This window comes from Drosophila ananassae (assembly GCF_017639315.1).
Source record: "Drosophila ananassae strain 14024-0371.13 chromosome Y unlocalized genomic scaffold, ASM1763931v2 tig00000099, whole genome shotgun sequence".
NCBI classification, from domain to species: Eukaryota; Metazoa; Arthropoda; class Insecta; order Diptera; family Drosophilidae; genus Drosophila; species Drosophila ananassae.
Genome location: NW_025319061.1, coordinates 260,230 through 282,745, shown reverse-complemented (window position 1 = coordinate 282,745; position 22,516 = coordinate 260,230). Strand labels below are relative to the sequence as shown.

Sequence of the window (22,516 nt, the reverse complement as noted above, 5' to 3'; positions counted from 1 at the left end):
ATATCCGCCAAGGAAAAAATTAAAAATATTATTTGCCAGGATGAGCTCTTTTTTAGGCTTGAGGTTGCTATAATGAATCTTGAGGATTACCTCAAGCAAACTTACATAGAAACTCAGGAAAGGAAAGCTGAAACCGATAAGAATTAAAAAATTAAAAATGTTTCTCAGCAGAGTAGAAACAGAGTAGCAACAAACATTTAATAAATATTGAAGGGCTTAATAATAAATATATTCCCAAAATAAAAGAGCTCAGAGAAAATGTTGAAATACATGAATAATAAAGTCGAAGTAAGTCTATTAGAAAAGGTAGAAGGTACTAGCCCTAAAATGGACGAACTACCTACCCTACCAAAAATTGAGGTTCCCAGTTTCTTTGGAAACTCCAAAGATTGGGACCATTTTTATGAGTTATTCAAGGAGCTTGTGCATTCAAGAATGGATTTAAGTCCATCCTTGAAGCTAAGCTTCCTTAAAAGTGCTCTAAAAGGGGAAGTACGAAATGTGGTATCCCATTTATTGTTTGGCTCAGGTAATAATTATGATGCAGCCTGGGAGTTGCTCATAAAAAGGTATGAGAATAATAAAAAAAATATTTTCAGACCAATTGAACCGCCTGATTGAGCTTCCAAAAATAAATTTGGACTCATACAGGCATTTGATTCTATAAATTACAAAAAAACAATTGATTCTATAAATTAATCAATTTATATCATGCGTCTCAAAGCAAATCTGACAGAAGAATCAGATTGCATTTTTGCGCATATTATTATAAAAAAATTTAATATTGAGGCTCTGCAACAATATGACGGCCACGTAAAAAAGTAAGATGATATTCAAAATTTAAAAGATGTCATAGAATTTTTAGATCCACGGCTTAGCTCGTTGACATCAGTTGGAAATGAGTTACCAACTAGAAAAATAATTCAAAATAATAACACAAATAACCAAACATGCCCGTTGTGCAAAATGCCCGGGCATCAAAGCATTAAGTCCACAGGAAAAAACGAATATAGTTAAAAAATTTAATGTGTGTTACAGAAGTTTAAAGCACAGTTCAAACGCAAAATGTACAAGCGAGCTAGTATGCTCGTATTGACAAAAATTACACCTTAGCACGTTGCATTTAAAATGTAAATACATGCATGACCTCTGAACCAGCGTTGTTGGCCACGGCGTATGTTCATATTGAAGGTCAAGATGGTAAATTCGGGAAATTTAGAGCTTTGATTGACAATGGGTCACAAATTCAGAAGATAATAATTTCAGAAGAAGCGGCACAAAAACTTAAGTTGTCAAAAATAAAATCGCACATGGAAATAATTGGAGTATCAGCAACAGGTGCCTGTGTTTCAAATCACAAATTAAAATTGACAATCAAGAATAATTCTAAATATTCAAAAGAAGTTAGCACAAACGCAATTATTTTGCCAAAATTAATGAAATGTCTTAGCATATTATTGCTCAGCATATTATTGAAACTGCAAGTCAAGAAGCATTAGCTTCGGCTTATATAGGAGAAATAAACGAGATTCCGAGAATCCTGTTATGAATCATCCAGCAGAAAAAGATCACCTGGCCAAACAAATAGAAGATTTGAAAGCACAAAATTTAAATTTGAAAAATATTGACTTTCATATGTCAAGTCATAGCTCCTTAATTTTGGTGATAATAATCATAACTGTACTTATTATATCCTATTTAAGAAAATTAAAGTCGAGAAGACAATGCCGAATGCCGAAAAAAATTTTTTTTTATATGTTTATTGTATAATGTAATAGTTTTACACATATAATTAAGTAATCAATAGAAAAAAAAAACTATATCTAAAAAAAAAGCAACAAAATAAGTATAAATTACAGTCCACTAAAAAATCGAATGAAAAGGTTTTCAAAATGTCCACTAAAAACAAAAAAAAAATATTTTACAGTCAACTAAAAATCGAATGAAAGTAATAATAATTAATTTAAACACATTTCAAGCACTTTTGTGGCGCCTTGCAGGATGTTCAAACAATAAGTTGAACATGGGAGCTAATAAAATAATTTAAATGTTAAAATATTTAAAAATATGAAATAGAGTTATGTAATTAACAACATATTGTTATCGAACAATTATAATAATAATAATTTTCTAATATTGAAGAAATGAAATTTATAAAAACAAAAGTATACATATACAGTCAGCTTTCAAGTGCTATCAAAGGACAATATAATGAATTTAAAATATAAATAAAATGTACACCTTTTTTGTAGCACGTTGCAGAATTTTCAAGCATTGAACCCGATACGTATTTCAAACATAGAATGTAAGAGATCGGACCCATGGGAATAAGTGATTAACAGCTTGGTTTGAAAACGATCTCCTGCAGTCTAAAGAAATATTTATGAGGTGCACTGAGGTGCGCAGTACCGACGGCTGTTCAGAGACAGCAGCAAACGGAGTGGAATGCCACGACCAGTGGATTCCAACGAGAGGAGCCGTCCCACGTCAGCCGCAGTTATAGACTCGGGGCGTGAGCAGGATGAAAGGCGATTGACGTGTGACCGCCAGGAATTGACGCATCGGAACCTAAGCTGCGTTGATTCGATTGGATGCCACCTACTATTTTGGATTCTACCCGTGACGTTGTACGGGGAGAATACGCAGGTCGACACCTATGCATTGCTGGATGAAGGATCGTCTGTCACGCTCATCGACGACGAACTCATCCGCAGCCTGAACCTGAAAGGCGAGAGTCGCCAACTGAACGTGCAATGGTTTGATGGGAAATCTGCCAAAGAGCACACGAAAGTGGTCAGCCTGCAGATCAGTGCACCCGGCAAGCCAAAGCGCCATGGGCTGAAGAACGTGTACGGAGTAGCCAATTTGAACCTTCCGATGCAGAGCCTGTTTCGGGATGATGTACAGGCAGTGAAGGCGAATGCGCGCCTGCCTGTGAAGCCGTACAACAATGCGACACCGAAGATCCTAATTGGACTGGATCATACGCATCTTGGAATACCCCTCAAAATAAGAAGCTATGGATCGGAGGACCATTTGCAGCAGCCACCGCACTTGGATGGGTGGTGTATGGACCGGTGAGCGGAAAGGTGAGCTCACCGCTTCAGAGTTCGTGCCTCCTAGCCGTGCCCCAGGATGATCTTCTGGAGAAGATGGTCAGCGATTATTTCGAGATCGAGAATTTCGGAGTAAAGCCGGCACAGCCAGTCGCAGCTGGCGGAGTTGAGCTGGCGCCGTCAGTCGCAGATGGCGGCGACGCACGGGCCCTGAGAATCCTGGAGGAGACGACAAAGCGAGTAGGTCGACGATACGAAAACGGGCTGCTATGGAGAGACGACGAGGTGAGACTGCCGGAGTGCTACAATATGGCGCTCAAGAGACTCGTCAACATCGAAAGAAAAATGAGGGGCGAAGTGGATGATTACGTCAAGAAGGGGTATGCACGACGACTGGAGCCCCAGGAAGTCCAGAGGTTCCAGGAAGGCAAGTTATGTTACCTGACGCATTTCGGGGTGGAAAACCCGAACAAACCTGGAAAAATCCGGCTGGTCTTCGACGCGGCTGCCAAGGAGAACGGAGTGTCCCTCAATTCCCACAAAGGACCCCAGCGCTACTAGCCGATCCCAGCAGTGCTCTTCCATTTTCGGGAAGGAGCAGTTGGGGTTTGTGCAGACATCAAGAAGATGTTTCATCAGGATAGAGGTTCCCAGAGGTTCCTGTGTAGGAACGGAGATGACCAGCGGGAGCCTGACGTATACGAGATGCAAGTGATGACGTTCGGAGCAGCTTGCTCACCATGTTCGGCGGACTATGTGAAGACCGTGAATGCCTCGCAGTACAGCAGCACGGACCCACGAGCAGCCCTGGCCATCAAGGAATACCACTACGTGGACGACTACGTCGACAGTTTTTCCAGTGAAGAAGAAGCTATTGCCGTTTCGACACGGGTGAGAGAAATTCATGCAGATGCAGGATTTGACTTGTGTCGATTTACTTCCAGTTCGGCAAGTGTGGTCAGAGCGATGAACCCACTTGAATCCATCGCTAGCGTCAGATGGACCGAAACTGAGGAGAAGGTACTAGGAATGTACTGGCAGCCGGCTACATGACTACAAGATGACTTCGGCATCAAATATCATCGAGTCCCGAGAATCGTGATGACAGGGGAACGCATCCCTTCCAAGAGGGAGTTCCTAAGCCTGGTCATGTCCACTTTTGACCCGATTGGATTCCTGAGCTGCTACATGGTGACTGCCAAATTGTTAATGAGACAGATTTGGCGGAAAGGAGTCAACTGGGACGAGCCGCTACCAGATGATTTGGCCGCAGCCTTTGAGGATTGGCGGCAAGAAATCGAAGAGTTCCGATGCCCGCGCTACTACTTCGGCGGTGGACGCGTGCGGATGCTACAGCTGCACATCTTCGTGGGTTCCAGTCAGTCGGCGTTCGCAGCAGCGGCCTATTGGCAGGCCACTTACGAGAACGGAGACGTGCAGGCGCATTTCGTAAGCTCTAAGACGAAATGCGCTTTGCGATAAGGCGAAATGTGAGTTTTCCTTGGTCATGGTAAACTTCATATCCTTGCAGAAATTCAAGAACTACAATCGACTGTTGAGGAGCACCGCATGGGTGTTCAGATTTATTCGACGGTGCCGTGGACTACGATACGATGGAGAGGATCACGGACTGACGATGGAGTGCGCTGAAGCTGAGCGCGCACTAGTACGGCAATCGCAACGAGAAGCGTTTGCTGAGAACAACCAAGGGAAAGCCGCGAAGGGCAGCCGATTGCATGGACTGTCCCCATACTTTAACGAGGACGGAGTAATGCGAGCCAGCGAAAGGATCGACGACGTGCCGTGTGTGCCATACAGCGTACGTCGACCGATCATACTGTGTCACGATGAGGCACTGGCGGAGGTGATCGTCCAGCATCACCACAAGAGGATGTGCCACCAAAACACGGAGGCAACCATCGTAGCGATCCGGCAGAAGTTCTGGATTACGAACTTACGGAGGCTGCTACGAAGGGTGGTGAGCAAATGAAACGTTTGCAAGCTGCGAAGGGCACGACCAACTCAGCCCGATATGGGTCCACTACCAGAGGACCGGCTGGAGGCCAACGGATGGCCCTTTAAGTTTACCGGATTGGACTATTTAGGACCGCTATTTGTGACGGTTGGACGACGCACGGAGAAGAGGTGGATGGCACTGTTTACGTGTCTAACCACAAGAGCTATCCACTTGGAGATGGCTCACGATTTGTCCTCCGATTCCTGCATAATCGCTATGAGGAACTTCATGTGCCGACGTGGACCCGTCGTCAGGTTTAGGAGCGACAATGGAAAGAACTTTGTTGGAGCCGAATGCGAAGCCAGGAGGTTCAGCGAAGTGCTCGAGCCTGCACAGATCCAGGGCGAGCTGTCGTTCAAAGGAGTCGAATGGATCTTCAATTGCCCGGCGAACCCAGCTGAGGGTGGCGCCTGGGAAAGGATGGTGCAGTGCGTGAAGAAGGTGCTGGCGCACACAATGAGGGAACTTGCGCCCAAGGAGCACGTACTGGAGAACCTGCTGATTGAGGCGGAGAGCATAGTAAACTCTCGTCCGCTCACTCATCTACCAATGACGGTGGACCAGGAGGTTCCACTGACACCCAACGATTTGCTGAAGGGAGCACCCGATGTCCCAGATCTTTCCAAGGATGACGGACAGGAGCTCGTGAGATGCGCTCGTGAGATGAGGATGATGCGGGATCGATTCTGGAAGAGATGGGTGCATGAGTACCTGCCTACACTTGTGCGCAGGGAGAGATGGTGCAAGCATGTCGATCCAATTCGCCGAGGAGACCTGGTGTTCATCTGTGATCCTGCCATACCACGAAGGGAGTGGAAACGAGGCGTCGTGGAAGAGGTGTTCACCGGGAGAGATGGAGTACCTCATCGAGCGGCAGTGCGGACTAACGATCGAGCCAAGACAATAATGCGTCCCGCTTCGAAGTTAGCTGTCCTGGATGTGGTGAATGCAGCTGCATCACGGGGGTGAGGATGTCGCGGAACGGATTAGGGTTATCGAAAGTTAGTCAAGCTTAAACTTAGCGCCACAGTATTATATGTATCGATAGCTTTGGTATTTAAGTTCAGGTTATTCGGTCCTACTAAATAGGGTAAACAGAGGAAAACAATTTGGCGGAATTAGACCGATTTGCGCCATCACAACAAGAGGGAAGAGAAACTGCGGTAGGTTAAAGACTAAGTAGTTGTAAGAGCTAAGTAATTAATGTAACTCTTCCAGAATAAAACATCAACAACTGTGATCCTCCAAGCGGCGACAGTAAGAGTTTTCTTTTTATGATGATCGATTTAGTTAAATGCCTTCACACACGCTAAGAGGTGGAGAACTATCGATTGTTGGCGCCATCGATAGTCGATGTTAGTTTATGTGAAACCATCGACAGTGGCTCGATAGTATAGCCCAACATGAATTTTTTTTAAACAAATGAAATAAAATTTGTCTTTATTTTAACTAAGTTACGATTTAAAAATAAAAGAATGAATCGAATACAATAAAATATGATTTATTTCAGCCAAGAGTTGCGATTTAAAAAATAAAGAATGTTAACATTTTTTTCCTTGATTTTGTATATTTATTTTGTAAACCTATATAGCATTTTTTCGTCATTAAAATTGTTATCAGATATTTTGGGTTTCGCATACAGGTTCGTCACCTTTACCTCTTCAAGAGGTTTTTTATATTATATCAGTTGTTTTTTGTGTATATAGATCTTCAAATATTATATTAAAGTAACCTCTAGATAGCCGATTCACACAGTTGGCATTACTTTAAATGTAAGAAAAACACCAAAACTCTTTTTATTTACTCCATAGATTTTGACATCAAAGAAAGTGGAAAAATTAAAAACCTTTCCAAAGATGTAAAGAATATTTCGAAAGCTTCAGTGGTTTCAAAGGCTTTAAAATTTGGTTAGTTTAAAAATTTTAATTAAAAATGTGCCCAAAATTCTTAAAAAAATTATCAAAAAAAAAAAAAAGAAAGGAAAGCTAACTTTAAGCGTAGCCGAAGTTGATATACTCTTGCAGTTAAGCAGCAGCTTATATTATTATTATATATATCGGATCCTATATAGTTGTACGATCCTTATGAGAATTTCTACAACAAATAATAAAAATATTAGGAACAGCCCCAAACATCTTTAAAAGTAACAAGGTTGTGGCATTTCCGATCGTTCAGTTATATGGCCGTTATAGAAAATAGTCGGCCGATCCTTATGAAAGATCGGATTAGATTGTCCAAAACGGAATCCGTAGAAAGTCTTATCATTCTAGCTTCAAAAACAACAAAGTTAAGCCAATTCCGATTGTACAGTTATATAAGAGCTCTCCCGGCCGATCCTAATACAATTTTGCAATTCGGACAAGATTGCCCAAAACGCAATCTGTACTAAGTCCCATTTTTCTAATTTAAAAAACCCCAAAGTTATGCTTATTCCGATAGACAAATAAAGTAAAAGTTGAAAGAATTTACTCCATATTTTAAAGTTTATTGCAGTATATGTATATATATTGTATTATACATAGTATTATACATAGTATACATATTATATACATACATACATGGTCAAAAAAAATTCTCCATTAAATGTACTCCTCCATGTATGTACACTCGTTACTCCAAGCTTCACAGATGGCTGACAAAATTGGTAGCTGCACTTATAGGACTATATCTTAAGTTAACTAATTTTGCCAGATATAAGCGATATTCCAAAAGTTGCGTCATCTCAAGGGCTATTTCCACTTTGAAAAATAATTTTTTTTTAGTGTAGTAAGTAGTGTAGTGTAGTGTATTTTTAGTGTATTTTTTTTGTCTACTATTAAGATATTTGGTCTTAAAGAAACTGAAATAGATATTTAAAAAACCTTTTCAAAGGTGTTCAACATGTTTAATTCTCTTTCTTGATTATAAATGTGTTGATTATAAAACCAGACACACACTGGCCTCATTTTGAAGAAGAAGAAAAAAACGAATTTTCTGAATAACTACTGAAAGAAATGTTGGATCGGGACGGTTGAGGTACGCGTATTGACGCGTATTTAGCATTAGAATGCGAATATATAAAAATATTCTTTAGTGATTCCAATTTTTTTTACTTTCACCCTAATTTCTCCCAAACCAAACCAAATCGTCGGATGGGCCAGCGCTGCTGTGTTTAGAAAAACGGAAAGGGAGAAATGCGTCAAGCACAGACGGCATGCGGGGGCAGCAGCGGGGGCAAGAGGAACTCGCACGGCGTCGCGCATGAAAGAAGGAGGAGGAATCACCGTGGAATGTAACGGTCCCGGGCGGGCCTCCGCGGCCGCGCTCGAAGGTGATAGGAGAGAGCGAGAAAGGCGGGGAATGAAGCGGCCGGCGACTGCGCAGCTGTGTTTAAAAAATGCACAAAACACAGAAATGCATTTGGAATGACCAGGGGGGGTATCGCGGGGTATCTGGACGAAGTCCGATGACCGGCACAAAAACAATGCGGATCGGAGGCCCTAGCAGGGCAATCGGGGGAGGGGCAATAAAGAAAGCCCGCCGATAGAAAGACTGCGGGATTGGAGAAAGTTAACGGAGAGAAACGGAGGACGAAGGATTAACGGCAGGAAGTAGATTTGCGAGGATTAACGGGCGCCTCTGGCACTATATAAGGAGGGCCCCTGGAGCAAATCGGGACCGAGTCTTCTAGGGAAGCTGGAAGAGTTGAGTGAAAGACCCGCGTGGGTAAGTCTGACATTCAAGTAGGAAAGTTTCCTTGGAGGAATTGGGAGTACAGGCTGAAGGACCCCCCGTGGGTAAGTTCGACAGTCTTAAGTGCGGGCTTTAAAGCGAGTGAGCAAGGATCTTCGATCAATAGCTTAAGAACCCCCTGTGGGTAAGTCCGGCGGCGGTACGCGAGTCCAGCAAGGAGCAAGGGAAAGGATCAGGGTCCGCGGCAAAACTGAGGCCAAAGGGTAGAATCCTGATCCAGGCGTTGGAGCATAGGCACAGCGTATCACCTGGAGTTAAAGACACCCAAACCTCTGACCTACCATAGATCCTGCGGAGCGTAGGCACGCAGGTGTTTGGAGGGCGAACGCGGCGAACGCGGGTGCGTGTCCTGTGCGGTAGGTAGGCCCTTCGTGCCCTGATCCGGCCGCTAAGCAGCGAGGAGCATATCCTGCCCGGCGTATGCCTGGGAGGTGAGCCACTCGGTCTGTTAACACGGATTAGGTGCCGGCCACGGCGGAGGAAAAATTGGATCTACGCGCTTCGCAAAGAGGAGTTGTGCGAACTGTGCAGAGAGCTCAGTCTCGCAGCGGATGGAACCGTTGAGATCATGAGGGCACTGGTGGCAAGGTGGGTCAACGAGACGAAGGACGATGAAGTGATGGTGGTCGCACGTGGATTCGAGGAGAAATACGCGCAGAGGTCCACGCCGAGGCAGAGAGCGGTGAGCGAATCGGAAAAGCTCATTCAAAGTCTGGCAGTGCCAGAAATGAAGAGCATGAGGAGCATGGAGCCACAAGTGCGGAAGCCAGTCCCGGTACAGGTGGACTATGCGAAAGTGGCGAAACAAGTCCGAGAGTGGTTGTTCCGATTCGACGGAACAGGGGATCCTCTCGAGTTCGTGGACCGAGTAGCATGGTCCGCCAAAACATACGGGATGGATGCCAGAACTACTCCAGGGCAGATCGCAAAAATGGTTCTTAATGAACGATGAGGAGTGTCCCACATGGAAGGAGTTCAGAAGGAGCTTCGAGGCCTTTTTCCTGCCAAAAGGATAGTTCGAGAAACTGGCAGACCAGGTTCGGCAGCGGAAACAGCAACGAGGAGAACCGTTCAAAGAATATATAGTGGACCTTCAGACGCTGATGCAGCCTTTAGAAAAGTCAACGAAGGAGGTCATTGAAAGGCTAGTGGAGAACTGCATGCCGCACATGAAAATGTTCATGAGGCCATACCCATGTGCATCGCTCGAGGAGGTTATGGGTCTAGCCGAGGAATTCGAGGAGCTGGCTTTGGAAGAAGAGGTTTTCAATAGACAAGCCTCCGCGGTAGACAGAAGATGGCCAAAAGAGGAACTGCACCATAAACCATCGGAGCAACAGAGCCCTCCAGGACAGGGGTGGGGGCTGAGATGGCAGCCTGAGGAGCATCGCCAAATGCCACAGCACCTGCAGCCGAGCCAGCCAAGGCAACAGCAGCCGAGTCAACTATGGGCAGCAAACCAAAGTCAAAAGCAGCCGAACATGCAGTGGGCAGCGACGCCTAGACAGGGACATGTAGAAAACCCAGCTCAGGCATGCAACAGATGCGGAGGCATGGGCCATTGGGCCAGCGGGTGCAGGAACCCCAGAATTTTGTTCTGCAGGATGTGCGGCGCAGTAGGGGTGAGAAGCGGGAAACGTGCAGCGATCTCAGCCGTAGAGAGGAAGGCGGAGATCGCGAGGTGCTGCCTCTCAGAACTAGTTGGAGGATTAACAGGAGACGATCAGCAATTAGCGGCAGTCATCAAGGTCGGAGGTGCAGAAGTGAGGGCCATGGTAGACACCGGGGCCACGGCTAGCTTCATTTCAGAAAAGCTAGCAGAGGACCCGGGAATAGCCGGAGAACGGAAAGCAACAAGGAGACTAGTAAAGTTGGCCAACGGGAGCCACATAGAGACTCAAATGGTACTCCTAACAACAGTAAGCTTTAAAAACAAGAAAAAGGATTTGAATATGTTAGTGTTGCCAGGCATGGGAGACAGCGCAGTTCTTGGATGGGATTTCCTCGCAGAATTCGGCACAACAATCAACTGCGCAGGCCACCAAGTCACGATCCCGAGAAGAGAAAAATGGAGCGGATGCCAGGAGGATAGGCTGTCCATAGCCATAACTGGACCCTCGGAGGAGTGGGAGCGCGAGCGGGACAAAAAGTTCATCGAAGAAGAGCTGGCGGCGTTCACAAAAACAAAGGTATTACCCATAGAACCCCAAAATACAGGGGGAAATCAATGAAAAGGTGGAAGAGCTGCTGGAGAAGGGATGCATCGAACCTTCAAATAGCGCCTACAGCTCACCCATTGTCATGGTGAAGACAAAGACGGGTCAATGGAGAATGTGCGTGGATTTCCGACAAATAAACGCAAAGTCAGTAAAAGATGCGTACCCTATGCCAAGAATAAACTTCATTTTAGAACAATTGAGGGAGGAAAAAATTTTTCAGCAGCCTGGACCTTAAGGATGGCTATTGGCAAATCCCACTTGAGGAAGAGAGCAGGAAATACACGACTTTTACTGTACCAGGGAAAGGTATGTACCAGTGGAAGGTGATGCCGTTCGGATTGCACTCGGCCTTGGCAACATTTCAAAGGGCCTTAGACCAGGTCATAGGTCCGGGCATGGCTCCCCACGCATTCGCGTACCAGGATGACATCATAGTGATCGGACACACGAGGGTAGGTGCAGTGCTGACGAAGGACACGGAGGAGGGCGAGCGAGTGGTCGCTTACGCCAGCCGAACGCTAATAGGCGCGGAGAAGAATTACTCGGCAACGGAGAAAGAATGCCAGGCAATAATATGGGCAATTCGGCAGATGAGACCATACCTGGAGGGGTACCAGTTCGACGTGATCACGGATCACATGGCGCTGAAGGTGTTGATCAATATAGAGAGCCCACTCGGAAGGATCGCGAGATGGGTCTTCGAATTGCAATAGTACGATTACGTTATCAGCTACAGGAAAGGCAAGCTGAATGTAGTCGCGGACTTCCCGCTCTTTCCCGCACTTTCCCGCCAGTCGATCGTGGAGAAACTGAGGAGTGCCACAGCAATCGAAGACACGGAATGCATTTGGATAGGCTCACTGAAGAAGAAGATAAAGGAAAACCCACAGAAGTATCCGGAATACGTTGAGGAGGCAGGCCTGATTTACCGACATGTTCCACACAGAGCCGGGAGCGAGGAAGTGGCATCGTGGAAACTATGTGTGCCGATGGACATGAGGCAACAGGTGCTGAAGGAGAACCACGACGCACCGACAGCGGGACATCTAGGCGGAAGGAAAACGATTGCGAAAGTAGCAGCACGGTACTTCTGGCCAGGGATGCAAAGGGACGTAGGAACTATGTCAGGAAATGCGAGACATTCATTCGGTATAAACCCGAACTCGAGCGTGTCAGATTCCACGGGATACTTACCTTGCTTCATAACCCGAGGCAGAGGGCCAAGAATGCCGAAAGCAATATTCGACAAAGGGACATTATTAAATATATTAAATATATTAAAAAAAAGAGGACAAAAAAATATATAAAATAAGAAAAAATATACAAAAAGCATATATATATACATATTTCTGCGGGATTAGAGAAAGTTAACGGAGAGAAACGGAGGACGAAGGATTAACGGCAGGAAGTAGATTTGCGAGGATTAACGGGCGCCTCTGGCACTATATAAGGAGGGCCCCTGGAGCAAATCGGGACCGAGTCTTCTAGGGAAGCTGGAAGAGTTGAGTGAAAGACCCGCGTGGGTAAGTCTGACATTCAAATAGGAAAGTTTCCTCGGAGGAATTGGGAGTACAGGCTGAAGGACCCCCCGTAGGTTAGTCCGACAGTCTTAAGTGCGGGCTTTAAAGCGAGTGAGCAACAATCTGCGACAAATAGCTTAAGGACCCCCTGTGGGTAAGTCCGGCGGACGTCCGCGAGTCGAGCAAGGAGCAAGGGGAAAGGATCAAGGATCCACGGCAAAGCTGAAGGCCAAGGGTAAACGAGTCGGGTTGAGTTATTCCCGGACACCACAGGTATCCTGGTGGAGTAGCGGCAACGACGGATCGGCCTGGCGTACGCCTTGCCTGCTCCTGTCCGTTCAAACCAGGTGTGATCATGTAACGCGAGGGATAGCCAGCTCGGGAACTCAAGCCCACAAGTAAAACCACGCAGGGACACCCCGGGAACGTCAGTAGAATCCTGATCCAGGCGCTGGAGCATATGCACAGCGTATCACCTGGAGTTAAAGTGCGGTAGGTAGGCCCTTCGTGCCCTGATCCGGCCGCTAAGCAGCGAGGAGCATATCCTGCCCGGCGTATGCCTGGGAGGTGAGCCAGTCGGTCTGTTAACACGGATTAGGTGCCGGCCACGGCGAAAGGGCAATCACAGCGAGCCAAAGATTCCGAAGGTCCACGGCACCCATAAAGGAGGAGCAGCAACAGCAGAGGCGACGACGAGGGAGCGACGGCGACAACGAGGAAGCAGCAGCATCGACGAGGGTGCAGCAGCGTCAGAAGAGCAGCGACGACGAGGGAGCGGAGCGACGGACGAGCAGAAGGTCAGCGCGGAGGACAGCAGCAACAACACAGGCCCCGCAACCAGAATCCGTAAGTCCGAACAAAGGGAACCGTGAGCCGTTTCGGTGCCAGGCACCAAGACCACACGACTTGCCGGGCGCAAGCTTTGGGAGGGCGTGTGTATTGGCACCAACCCGGAGTGGGGATCGGGGATCGAAGGAAGGGCGAGCGGTCGGTCGGCTGAGCCAAACAGCCGGTGAGATTCTCTTATTTTTGTAAAGGGGATTTGATTGAAACGAAGCATTCCGTGTTATTTCTGGGCTCGGGCAATAACGTCGAATCTATAAATTCGGTGGAACGTACCCTCAACCTCTGTGAGCTAGTCGCGGCATTTGTTGCGAAGAAAATATGGCAAAAACAGTTCGTTACAATATAATTTATTTAGATCGGTTGCCTACAGAAAATTTTTAATTCTTCTCCGTTTCACGGGAGCAACACTCGAAGTAGGGTGGGTAATGAGGTTTCCACTTGTGGTCCGTTTCACGGGAGCAACACCCGAAGTAGGTTGGGGAACGCGGGTTTTACTTGTGGTCCGTTTTACACAGGAGCAACACTCGAAGTAGATTAGATAATGAATTATCTGGTGATTATGTTAATCTTTGATCCAGAATCTAGGCGTGTGCGGCATTGCTGAGGGGGTCCGGCTGGTCTATGTATTGCCACTTATGCGGTTGCGTGTGTGGGTCCAATCTTTCCTCAATGATGTGTATCAAGATTGGCTCCCAGTTGTCTGTTGACACTTTGAGTGCGTTGAGAGTGGCGACCGTTTGGAGCACGGTATCATGTAGGCTGCGCAGCTGGTCCGCTGATCCATTTGTTCATCAACAGCCGTTCATTTTGGTATCGATTCTTTAGTCGTAGCCAGGCATCCTGGTAACTGGTCTGTCCGCCAATTGACGTTGAGATTAGATTTTTTGCTTCACCTGTTACATGATTCTCCCAATGACGAAATTTTACTGCATCGCTGTAGTCTTCATTGTGGAAGCACTCCGTAAAAATTTCGTAGAATCGTATCCAATGTCGGCAGTCTCTATTAAAATTTGCGTATTCAAATATGCAAAAGTAACATACACAGTTATGCTATATATTCACTTGAATGTAAGGATGTAGCAAGTGTATACACACTAAAAATGTATTCCTTGTTTCTCGCCTATTTATTGATATCTTGTCCTCTTGACATTTTACTTCACTTCGTTTCTGGCATTGAGAGCGTGTGGTTTATAAAATCTTTATTGTGTGTTTTATTTATTCATTGAGGGTTTCTGGTTAATACTTAATTGTATAACTTATTTATTAACAAAACCAATAGGTTATGGGCCCAGACGCAACTACAGTGAATAAGTAAAGCATACCTATATAGATGTAATCAATTCGCGAGTTTTTTTTCTGGAAACGCTTTGACAAATTACCTTGCAAAACGTTTTGTATTGCAAGGATATTCCACACAACCTACTATCGGTAAAGAAAATGCAGGATGCAGGTATGACCATTGAATTTAATCCTGGAGGTGTAAAAGTATCCAAGGATGGTAAATTGGTTTTTAATGGAATCCGTGAGTTCAATGTACCTATTATAAAATTTCAATTAAACAGTAAAGTAATTTATGTCTAAAATTTCAAATAGTGCTGAGTATCGATTATGGCATGAAAGATTAGGTCACATAAGCGTAGGAAAATTTTTAGAAATAGAGCGAAATAGTCTTTTTGAAGATACTAATCTTTCTGGTGAAATGCGTGATTTCTGTGTTGAAAAAGTCATCAGCTATCATTTAACGGTTCCTCATACTCCAGAGTTGATTGGTGTATCAGAACGGATGATACGAACTATCACCGAAAAGGCTCGATCTTTGATCAATGGTGCTAAACTTAATAAACATTTTTGGGGTGAGGCTGTTTTAACATCAACCTATTTAATTAACAGATCCCCAAGTAGAGCATTGCAAAAGATAAATAAAACACCGTTTGAGATGTGGCATATCAAAAAGCCAATGTTAAAATATCTGAAGATTTTTGCTTCGACGGTATATGCATTGAATAAAGTAAAAAAAAGAATGTTTGACGAAAGGTCAATTAAAGCTATACTTGTTGGATATGAACCAAATGGTTATAAATTATGGAATGAGGAATCGAGGAAATTTATGATAGCAAGAGATGCTGTGGTGGATGAAATAAACATGTAAAATCAAGAGTTTTACATGGAAAAGTTTCGGATGTTCAAAGTAATACTGTTGAACAAAATAATGAATCTTTAACTAAAGAGAATGAAGAGTTGGATTTTCCTTTGGTGGAAAATAATGAATCTGTTGATTCTGAGTTAAATGAGCAACAATGAAAATTCCACATATCTTGAGAATGCCGATCCAGTCGTTGAAACTGGTGATAAATTAAAAGAAAATTAAAAGGAAGAAGAAATCAGACGCTGTGAAAGAATTAAAAGTAAACCCAAATTATCGTATCAATTTTTAGAAAGATGTCTTATGAATACTCAAACATGCTTAGATGATATTCCTAATACCTTTGATGAGATTAAGTTTCGTGAGGACAGATCTTTCTGGGAAAATGCTATACAGGATGAACTTAGATCTCATTTTCAAAATAATACTTGGACCTTAGTGCATAAGCCAGATAATAAAAACATAGTTGATTGCAAATGGGTATTTAGTATTAAAAAAAATGAGTTTGAGAAATTAGTAAAGTACAAAGCTAGACTTGTAGCGTGGGGTTTCACTCAAGAATATATGACTGATTACGACGAGACATTTGCACCAGTTGCACGAATTTCCAGTTTTTAGATTTTTGTTAAATTACGGGAAATTAGACACTTTATTGGCATAAAAATTGACAGATCTGATGGAGAGATTTGTTTTAGTCAATATATTAAAAGAGTATTGAGAAAATTTAATATAGAAGATTGTAAATCAGTTAGTACTCCCCTCCCAAGTAAGTTGGACTATACGGCTCTGCAATCGGAAGAACTATGTGATGCACCGTGTAGAAATTTGGTTGGTTGTTTGATGTACATAATGTTATGTACACGGGCTGACTTAAGTACTTCAATAAGTATTCTAAGCAGGTATGCAAACAACAACAATAAGGAACTATGGCAATGCCTTAAGAGAGTTCTTAGATATCTGAAGGGAACTGTTAATCTCAAGCTAAGATTCAAGAAAGAAACTAATTTTAATAGTATTCTTACAGGATATGAAGATTCCGATTGGGCTGGAAATGAAACTGACAGAAGAAGTACCACTGGATATTTATTTAAAATGTTTGAAAGTTGTTTGATTTCATGGAGTACCATGAAGCAAAAGTCAGTTGCTGCTTCATCTACTGAAGCTGAATACATGGCCTTGTTTGAAGGTGTAAGAGAAGCTCTTTGGCTTAAATCGCTAAAAAATTAGGTTAATCTAAAATTAAATGGTCCTATAGAGATTTTTGAAGACAACCAGGGTTGTATAAGTATTGCAAATAATCCTACTTGCCATAAGAGAACAAAGCACATAGACATTAAATATCATTTTACAAGAGAGCAAATTGAAAGACTACTTTGTGTAAATTATATTCCCACAGATCTGCAACTAGCCGATATACTGACGAAGCCATTACCAACTGCACGGTTTATTTCCCTGCGAAGCCAGCTGGGACTTCCTGAGTAAATCAACAAACAAAAAAAAAAAGGTTTTTTTGTTATTAATTCCAAACTTATGGAACTTATTTTGTTATCTAAAACTTATGTTACTTATGTTAATATTTTTTTTTGGTCTAGTTGGGTTTTTACTGGGGTTCCCCCCCTTGCAGCAAATGCTGGACCTAATAATGTATCCCCAGAATTAAATGAAAATATGAAGATTTGAAAGAAATGAAGATACTAATTAAAATTAAAGCACAAGAATCGTAGTGATAATCAATGTAACTTTTGAGGTGCCGTATTGAAATTTGCGTATTCAAATATGCAAAAGTAACATAGACAGTTATGCTATATATTCACTTGAATGTAAGGATGTAGCAAGTGTATACAAATTATTTAGTTGCTTGTGCCGGCTGGCTGTGCCTCCGTGGCAGGGGTAGAGCCGGCTGGTTGAAGATCAGTGGCAGGGGTCAGCGGTAGGTTGCTGCCGCTGGTGGCCCTCGTCGCTATAGCTCCCAAGGTTCGGTTAGTGGTGACCACCAAGGTTGGCAGCCACTTGAGAATCGAGTGGTCGCTTCGACTTGCTTCCTTCTTCGGAAGTTTAAGGTGGGAGATACTTTTCTCCGTTGTCACGGCCCTTAAGGCACGATAACCAAATTTAATAAATGTGACGGCTAAAGCCGGAGTTTCATAATCGAGCTAGTGCTCTTTATTCCAAATCCAATTTAAAACTAAACTTAAGAATCGACAAAAGCTAAAGCCTGGCCTGATGCCCGTGGCAGACCGCTGACCTTGCACATTTTGCAGAAGTCATACGATCGGTCAGACAAACCAATCCACCAATCAGACAAAGCCACATCAGACAAAGCCGCAAACTCCACATAACGGTCCAACATGCAGGCTAAGCTTTCGGGCCCGTTAGGCTGGATCCAACTTAAGGTGGACCACACAAGAGTGTGTTAATAATAGTAATGAAAATGATTAATAATAAAAATGATTAACATTAATAAGAATGGATAATTATTGGATAAGAATTGGCCTGCTTAGCCTACGCTGGTTGGCTGAGTTGGTTGTTAACTACTCCCCCCTTAAATTGGATGCCGTCCTCGGTTACAGCCTTTGTAACTGGGACGTCTCTCGTTTGCGCCTGCAGTGTTGTAGGAGCAGGACTCAGCCGCATAGTGCGAGGCTAACGGCGACTCTCGCGGCGAACCAAATCTTCGGGGATCCTCCGGCCGACACGTCATCTCTGAGCTCCTGCATCAAACGCAGGTTATGCTCGTTCAACCGCTGTAGTAGTGGCAAACTTAGTATGTGATCGTGTCCCATGATGTTAATTAGAGGGGAGGCCGCAATACCCAGGCTCTTATTCACAGCGTAGTTGAGGTTCAGATACACGGAGTCGTTGCTCACCGCCTTCCTCGATGAATACTCAAACACCTCGTCATCGATAGTAATCCTCGTTAATTTTCGTTGACGATTATTATTCCGTCGACCTCAATTGTAAGGGTTTCCAGATTGCTGGGCCGCGTCCGGCTTGTAGCCGCCCGGCATGCATGTAAATGCCTGGCGCACGTGTCGTGGGACGCCTTTTTGAAAAATGCGAAATCAGCGACTGCTAGGATTCCATCATAACATTCCGCCACGATGTTGTCTTCTGTTTGTAGCATAGTATAGAAATGTGCGACAAGAAAAGCAGGACTTTCTTACAAATAAGCTTAACTCTAAGATACTGAACTATGACATGCTTGATGACATTAGATTGGAAAATTTTAATCTTAGATACATCCATTAGGCTAACTATGGGGACCTCTGTGAGCTGTTCGTCAAAAAAAGCCTTGAGGTCATTACGGTTGAAAATAATAGGGTTTATGATGTTGTTTTTAGCGAGTGTAATGGGGAGCATACAATTTGGGATTTCGGATCTTAGCATTCTATTTCTGGCGAGGAGTGTTTCGAACAAATGACCTGAGTCGACAAGCCCGTCCCTTTTCTCCTTGAGGATCCAATTTACTGTGTCTATGAAGAAATTAATGTGTTTCTGTGTCTCTGTGTTAACAAAAACCTGTCTATTGTTGGCCTCGATAAGCGATGCTTTATTGGTTTTAATTCTACTAAGATCATCCGCGTCGGGATCATCGCGCAAGATTTGTCGAGTGCCTGGGATGTATTTTGCACGCGAGAAGTCGGTGATTTTCGCACTTGCGGTGGACCGCAGTATGATGAGTATAATGGAAAACTGATGTTGTCCTTGTGGACCACCCTCCCCTTATTGAGAACAGATGTTCCCAGATCTGCTTCCACACGCTCTTCTGAATAAAGCGGTGTCAATTTGTTCCCTAGTCTCTTGTTGTTGCGCAGGTGTACTCTTTCACCGACTTCGATTAACCCTGTCTAAGTTAGACTGCTGTGCCTTGTCAATTTTGGCTTTAATTGCCAGCTTCATCTCATCGCTGCTGGCGTGGATGACCTCCACCGGCCTTAATTCTGTGACCGAATGTACCGACGTATTGTATTCTACCGTAGACCGCAATATTAGTTCTACAGTATCCTCGATTTTTTTTATCAATTTTGAGGCATCTGGCAATTTCCGCCAGGGTACTGTGAAACCTTTCTACTTGGCCATTGGAGCTACTGTGTAGCGGTGGCGCATTGACGACATCGATGCTGTACTGGTTTTTCAGCAATGATGTGATTGTTTCAGAGTTAAAGGAGGCCTCATTAATTGGAGGATAGGTGCTCGTACATCTATTATTGGCCTAGAAACCAAGGGCTGTACGTTAGCAAATTTGGAAAATTTGTCAATGCAGGTTAAAAAGATTTTTTTGTCGGTCGAAAAAATGTCGATATGCAACATTTCTCCAACATATGACGGAATAGTTGTAGTTCGTAATTCCTGCTTCTTGGGATGGCGGTCGTATTTAGCTTTATTGCAGACCTTACAATTTGCGACCACTTCGCTAGCTAACTTAGACATGTTCGGGAAGTAGTAATCCCGGAGAATTTGCTTTGCGTTCTCCTGTGCAGCCCTATGAGCGCGATTGTGCTCGGTGTTAGCGATTTCAAGCTGTTCGTTAGCGTTGGTGATGTCGCTGACGAATTTTTTACAATGCCAAAACTTCGTCGCAGGAAATTCCTGCCTCAAGGCATGTTGGATACGAGCCAGTGTAGGGAAATCACAATGAATCGCATTCACTACGATGGATGATTTCCTTAACAGATTCAACAAGCGAGTCCTTATTATTAAAATCAACGATATGGCGGGTTTTATTTCCGAAGATTATGAAATCCCGCCGAAGCGGTTGGCTTGCTTCTTCCAAAATGATTTGGTTTCTAAAGCAATTAAGAGGTTTGTCTGTAGTTTCTATGGTGTATGAGAGTGAACGCTCACTATGCACCGTGGCCGCATCGGACTGGACCTCAGCCTCTAGGTTATTAAGGGGTTGCCTCGATAGCGCGTCAGCTACCTGGTTTTGCTTCTCGGGTGTGTAAAGCACTTTCCCGTTGTTCTCATCAATAAATGCTTTCCATCGCTTAATCTTAGCGTTGGTGTTTTTGTCGGTCACCCCCTTGTTACCGTATAGGTAGTTTTGGAGTTTGGCTATTGCCCAGACTATCGCCAATAATTCTCTTTCGTTGGGGGCGTAGTTCAGTTCGCAGTCTTTTAGCGTGCGTGAAATCATGGTAATAGGTCTTTTATTCTGGGACAGTACCGCGCCTATTCCACTCGCTGAGGCGTCGGTGGTTAAGTCAAACGGCAATTTGAAATCAGGGTATGTCAGTATGACATTTTCCGATGCCAAAATGTTACAAAGGTGATCGAAAGCATTTCGCTGGGTTTTCCACAAACCTGACAGCTACTTTTTTCGACATATTTTTGCTGACCGTCCGTTTTCCTCTTTGAGGATGGCGGTAAGAGGTCTAGCAATAGATTCAAAATTCTTTACAAAGCTCTTGTAATAACTCGCCAGGCCAAGGAAAGACCTGAGGCTAAACAGATTTCTTGGCTCTGGGAACTCTTTTATTGCCCTGACTTTTTCTGCGTCTGTTTTTGTCCCTCCTCTGGTGACAATAAATCCTAAAAATTCAACGCTCTCTTTAAAGAACTTTGTCTTTTCCCGTGTCACCCTCATGTTGGCATCGAGTAGGCGCCCAAGCACTGTGTCAAGGTGCTTGACATGATCCGTTTCATTTTCGGAAAAGATAATAACGTCGTCAACGTAGATGTAGCATATTTTGCCGATTTCTGGGGTAGCAATCGGAGATTGTTCGCTCGTTCAGCTTCCTGAAGTCGATTACTTATCGTTTCTTCTTGATGCCATTATCGTCGGTCCCTTTTTTGTCAACCACCCAGGTAGGGCTATTGTATGGGGATCTGGACGGCCTAATTATGCCATTTTGAAGCAGCTCTTTGATTTCTTTGTTTACAAAGTCCGCTGCCCCCATAGGATAGGGGTATAACTTGGAGTAGACAGGTTCGTCACTCGTCGTTCGAATAGTAGCGATGACCGAAGTGTTAAAGGTGAGCGCCTCGTTAGAGGTCGAAAACACCTTAATTATTTCAGAATAATTTTTTTGAATTGTGAAATTGACATACTGGCAGTCAAAAAAATTTGAGCTTTTCTGTGACGCTTGCGTATTTTATTACGCTGTTGCCTAGGTCCAATGCTTCTCCTGAGTGGTAGCACGAGTGACCTGAGTAGTCTTTTAAGCCCTGCAATGAATGCATGAAGGGCGTCATCCCTAACCTCCTTATTTAGGATGGTTGCCGTGTCCGAGTTGTGTGACATGACTATTTTGTTGGTGACGAGCGTGAGTTTCCTCTCGACCTCGTCATAGTATGCCATAAGGTCGGCATCTCCTTGCTGAACCATTTCCAAATTTTGCCGTAGCACTCTTAGGGACGTTTTGTCCGCGTATGTGCAATCTAGTCTGGCCAGGATTGCATCGAAATTCAGCACGGTGTTGGGGGCCGTGAGGAGCGGGACCGCAAATTTTGTTTCTAATGATAACAACGGCCTCGTAGTGGGCTTCGCTGCCGTCGTATTTTTTAAATACTTCGTGCTGACGAGAGCGGTGCTGACCGCATTTGCGACAAACGCTTGGATCATGTCCGCGTTCATTTCTGGTTGATGTATGTTCCTAACTTCGGGGCTGAACCCTACTTCGTCGTTATCGTCGCTATCAATTTCCTGTTTCACTTCCCTATACTCCCAACTCATTGGCAGCTAAGGGAGCTGGGTAGGTTAGCGGTGTTTATTCTGGGCAGATACGAGGTGTTTAACGATTGGACACCAGGCAAAAGGTTTCGATGGGACACTTTTTTGGGATATAAAAGCAGAAAAAAAAAAATTTTTAGCGAAAAATACTGGATTGTTACCTAAAACGCAGAAATGTTGGATTAATTTGTCCCAAAACACACGAGAGCGAACCAACAGATATTGGTCAATTCGACTGGGTGTATTATTAGCACAGACACCCTGGATAACTTCAGTACAAAATTCAATATAGCACAGTGGATAATATAGT

General features: G+C 44.1%; 1 protein-coding gene across 1 annotated transcript; it reads right to left on the bottom strand.

Annotated features, from left to right (window-relative positions):
• Positions 1-18,157: 18,157 nt before the first annotated feature.
• Positions 18,158-22,209, bottom strand: LOC123258190. Its single transcript, XM_044718064.1, has 3 exons — positions 21,736-22,209; positions 19,598-19,746; positions 18,158-18,446 (listed from the first exon to the last, which is right to left on the bottom strand). Exons 1-3 carry the CDS (start codon positions 22,207-22,209, stop codon positions 18,158-18,160), a joined length of 912 nt encoding a protein of 303 aa, XP_044573999.1.
• Positions 22,210-22,516: the final 307 nt, after the last annotated feature.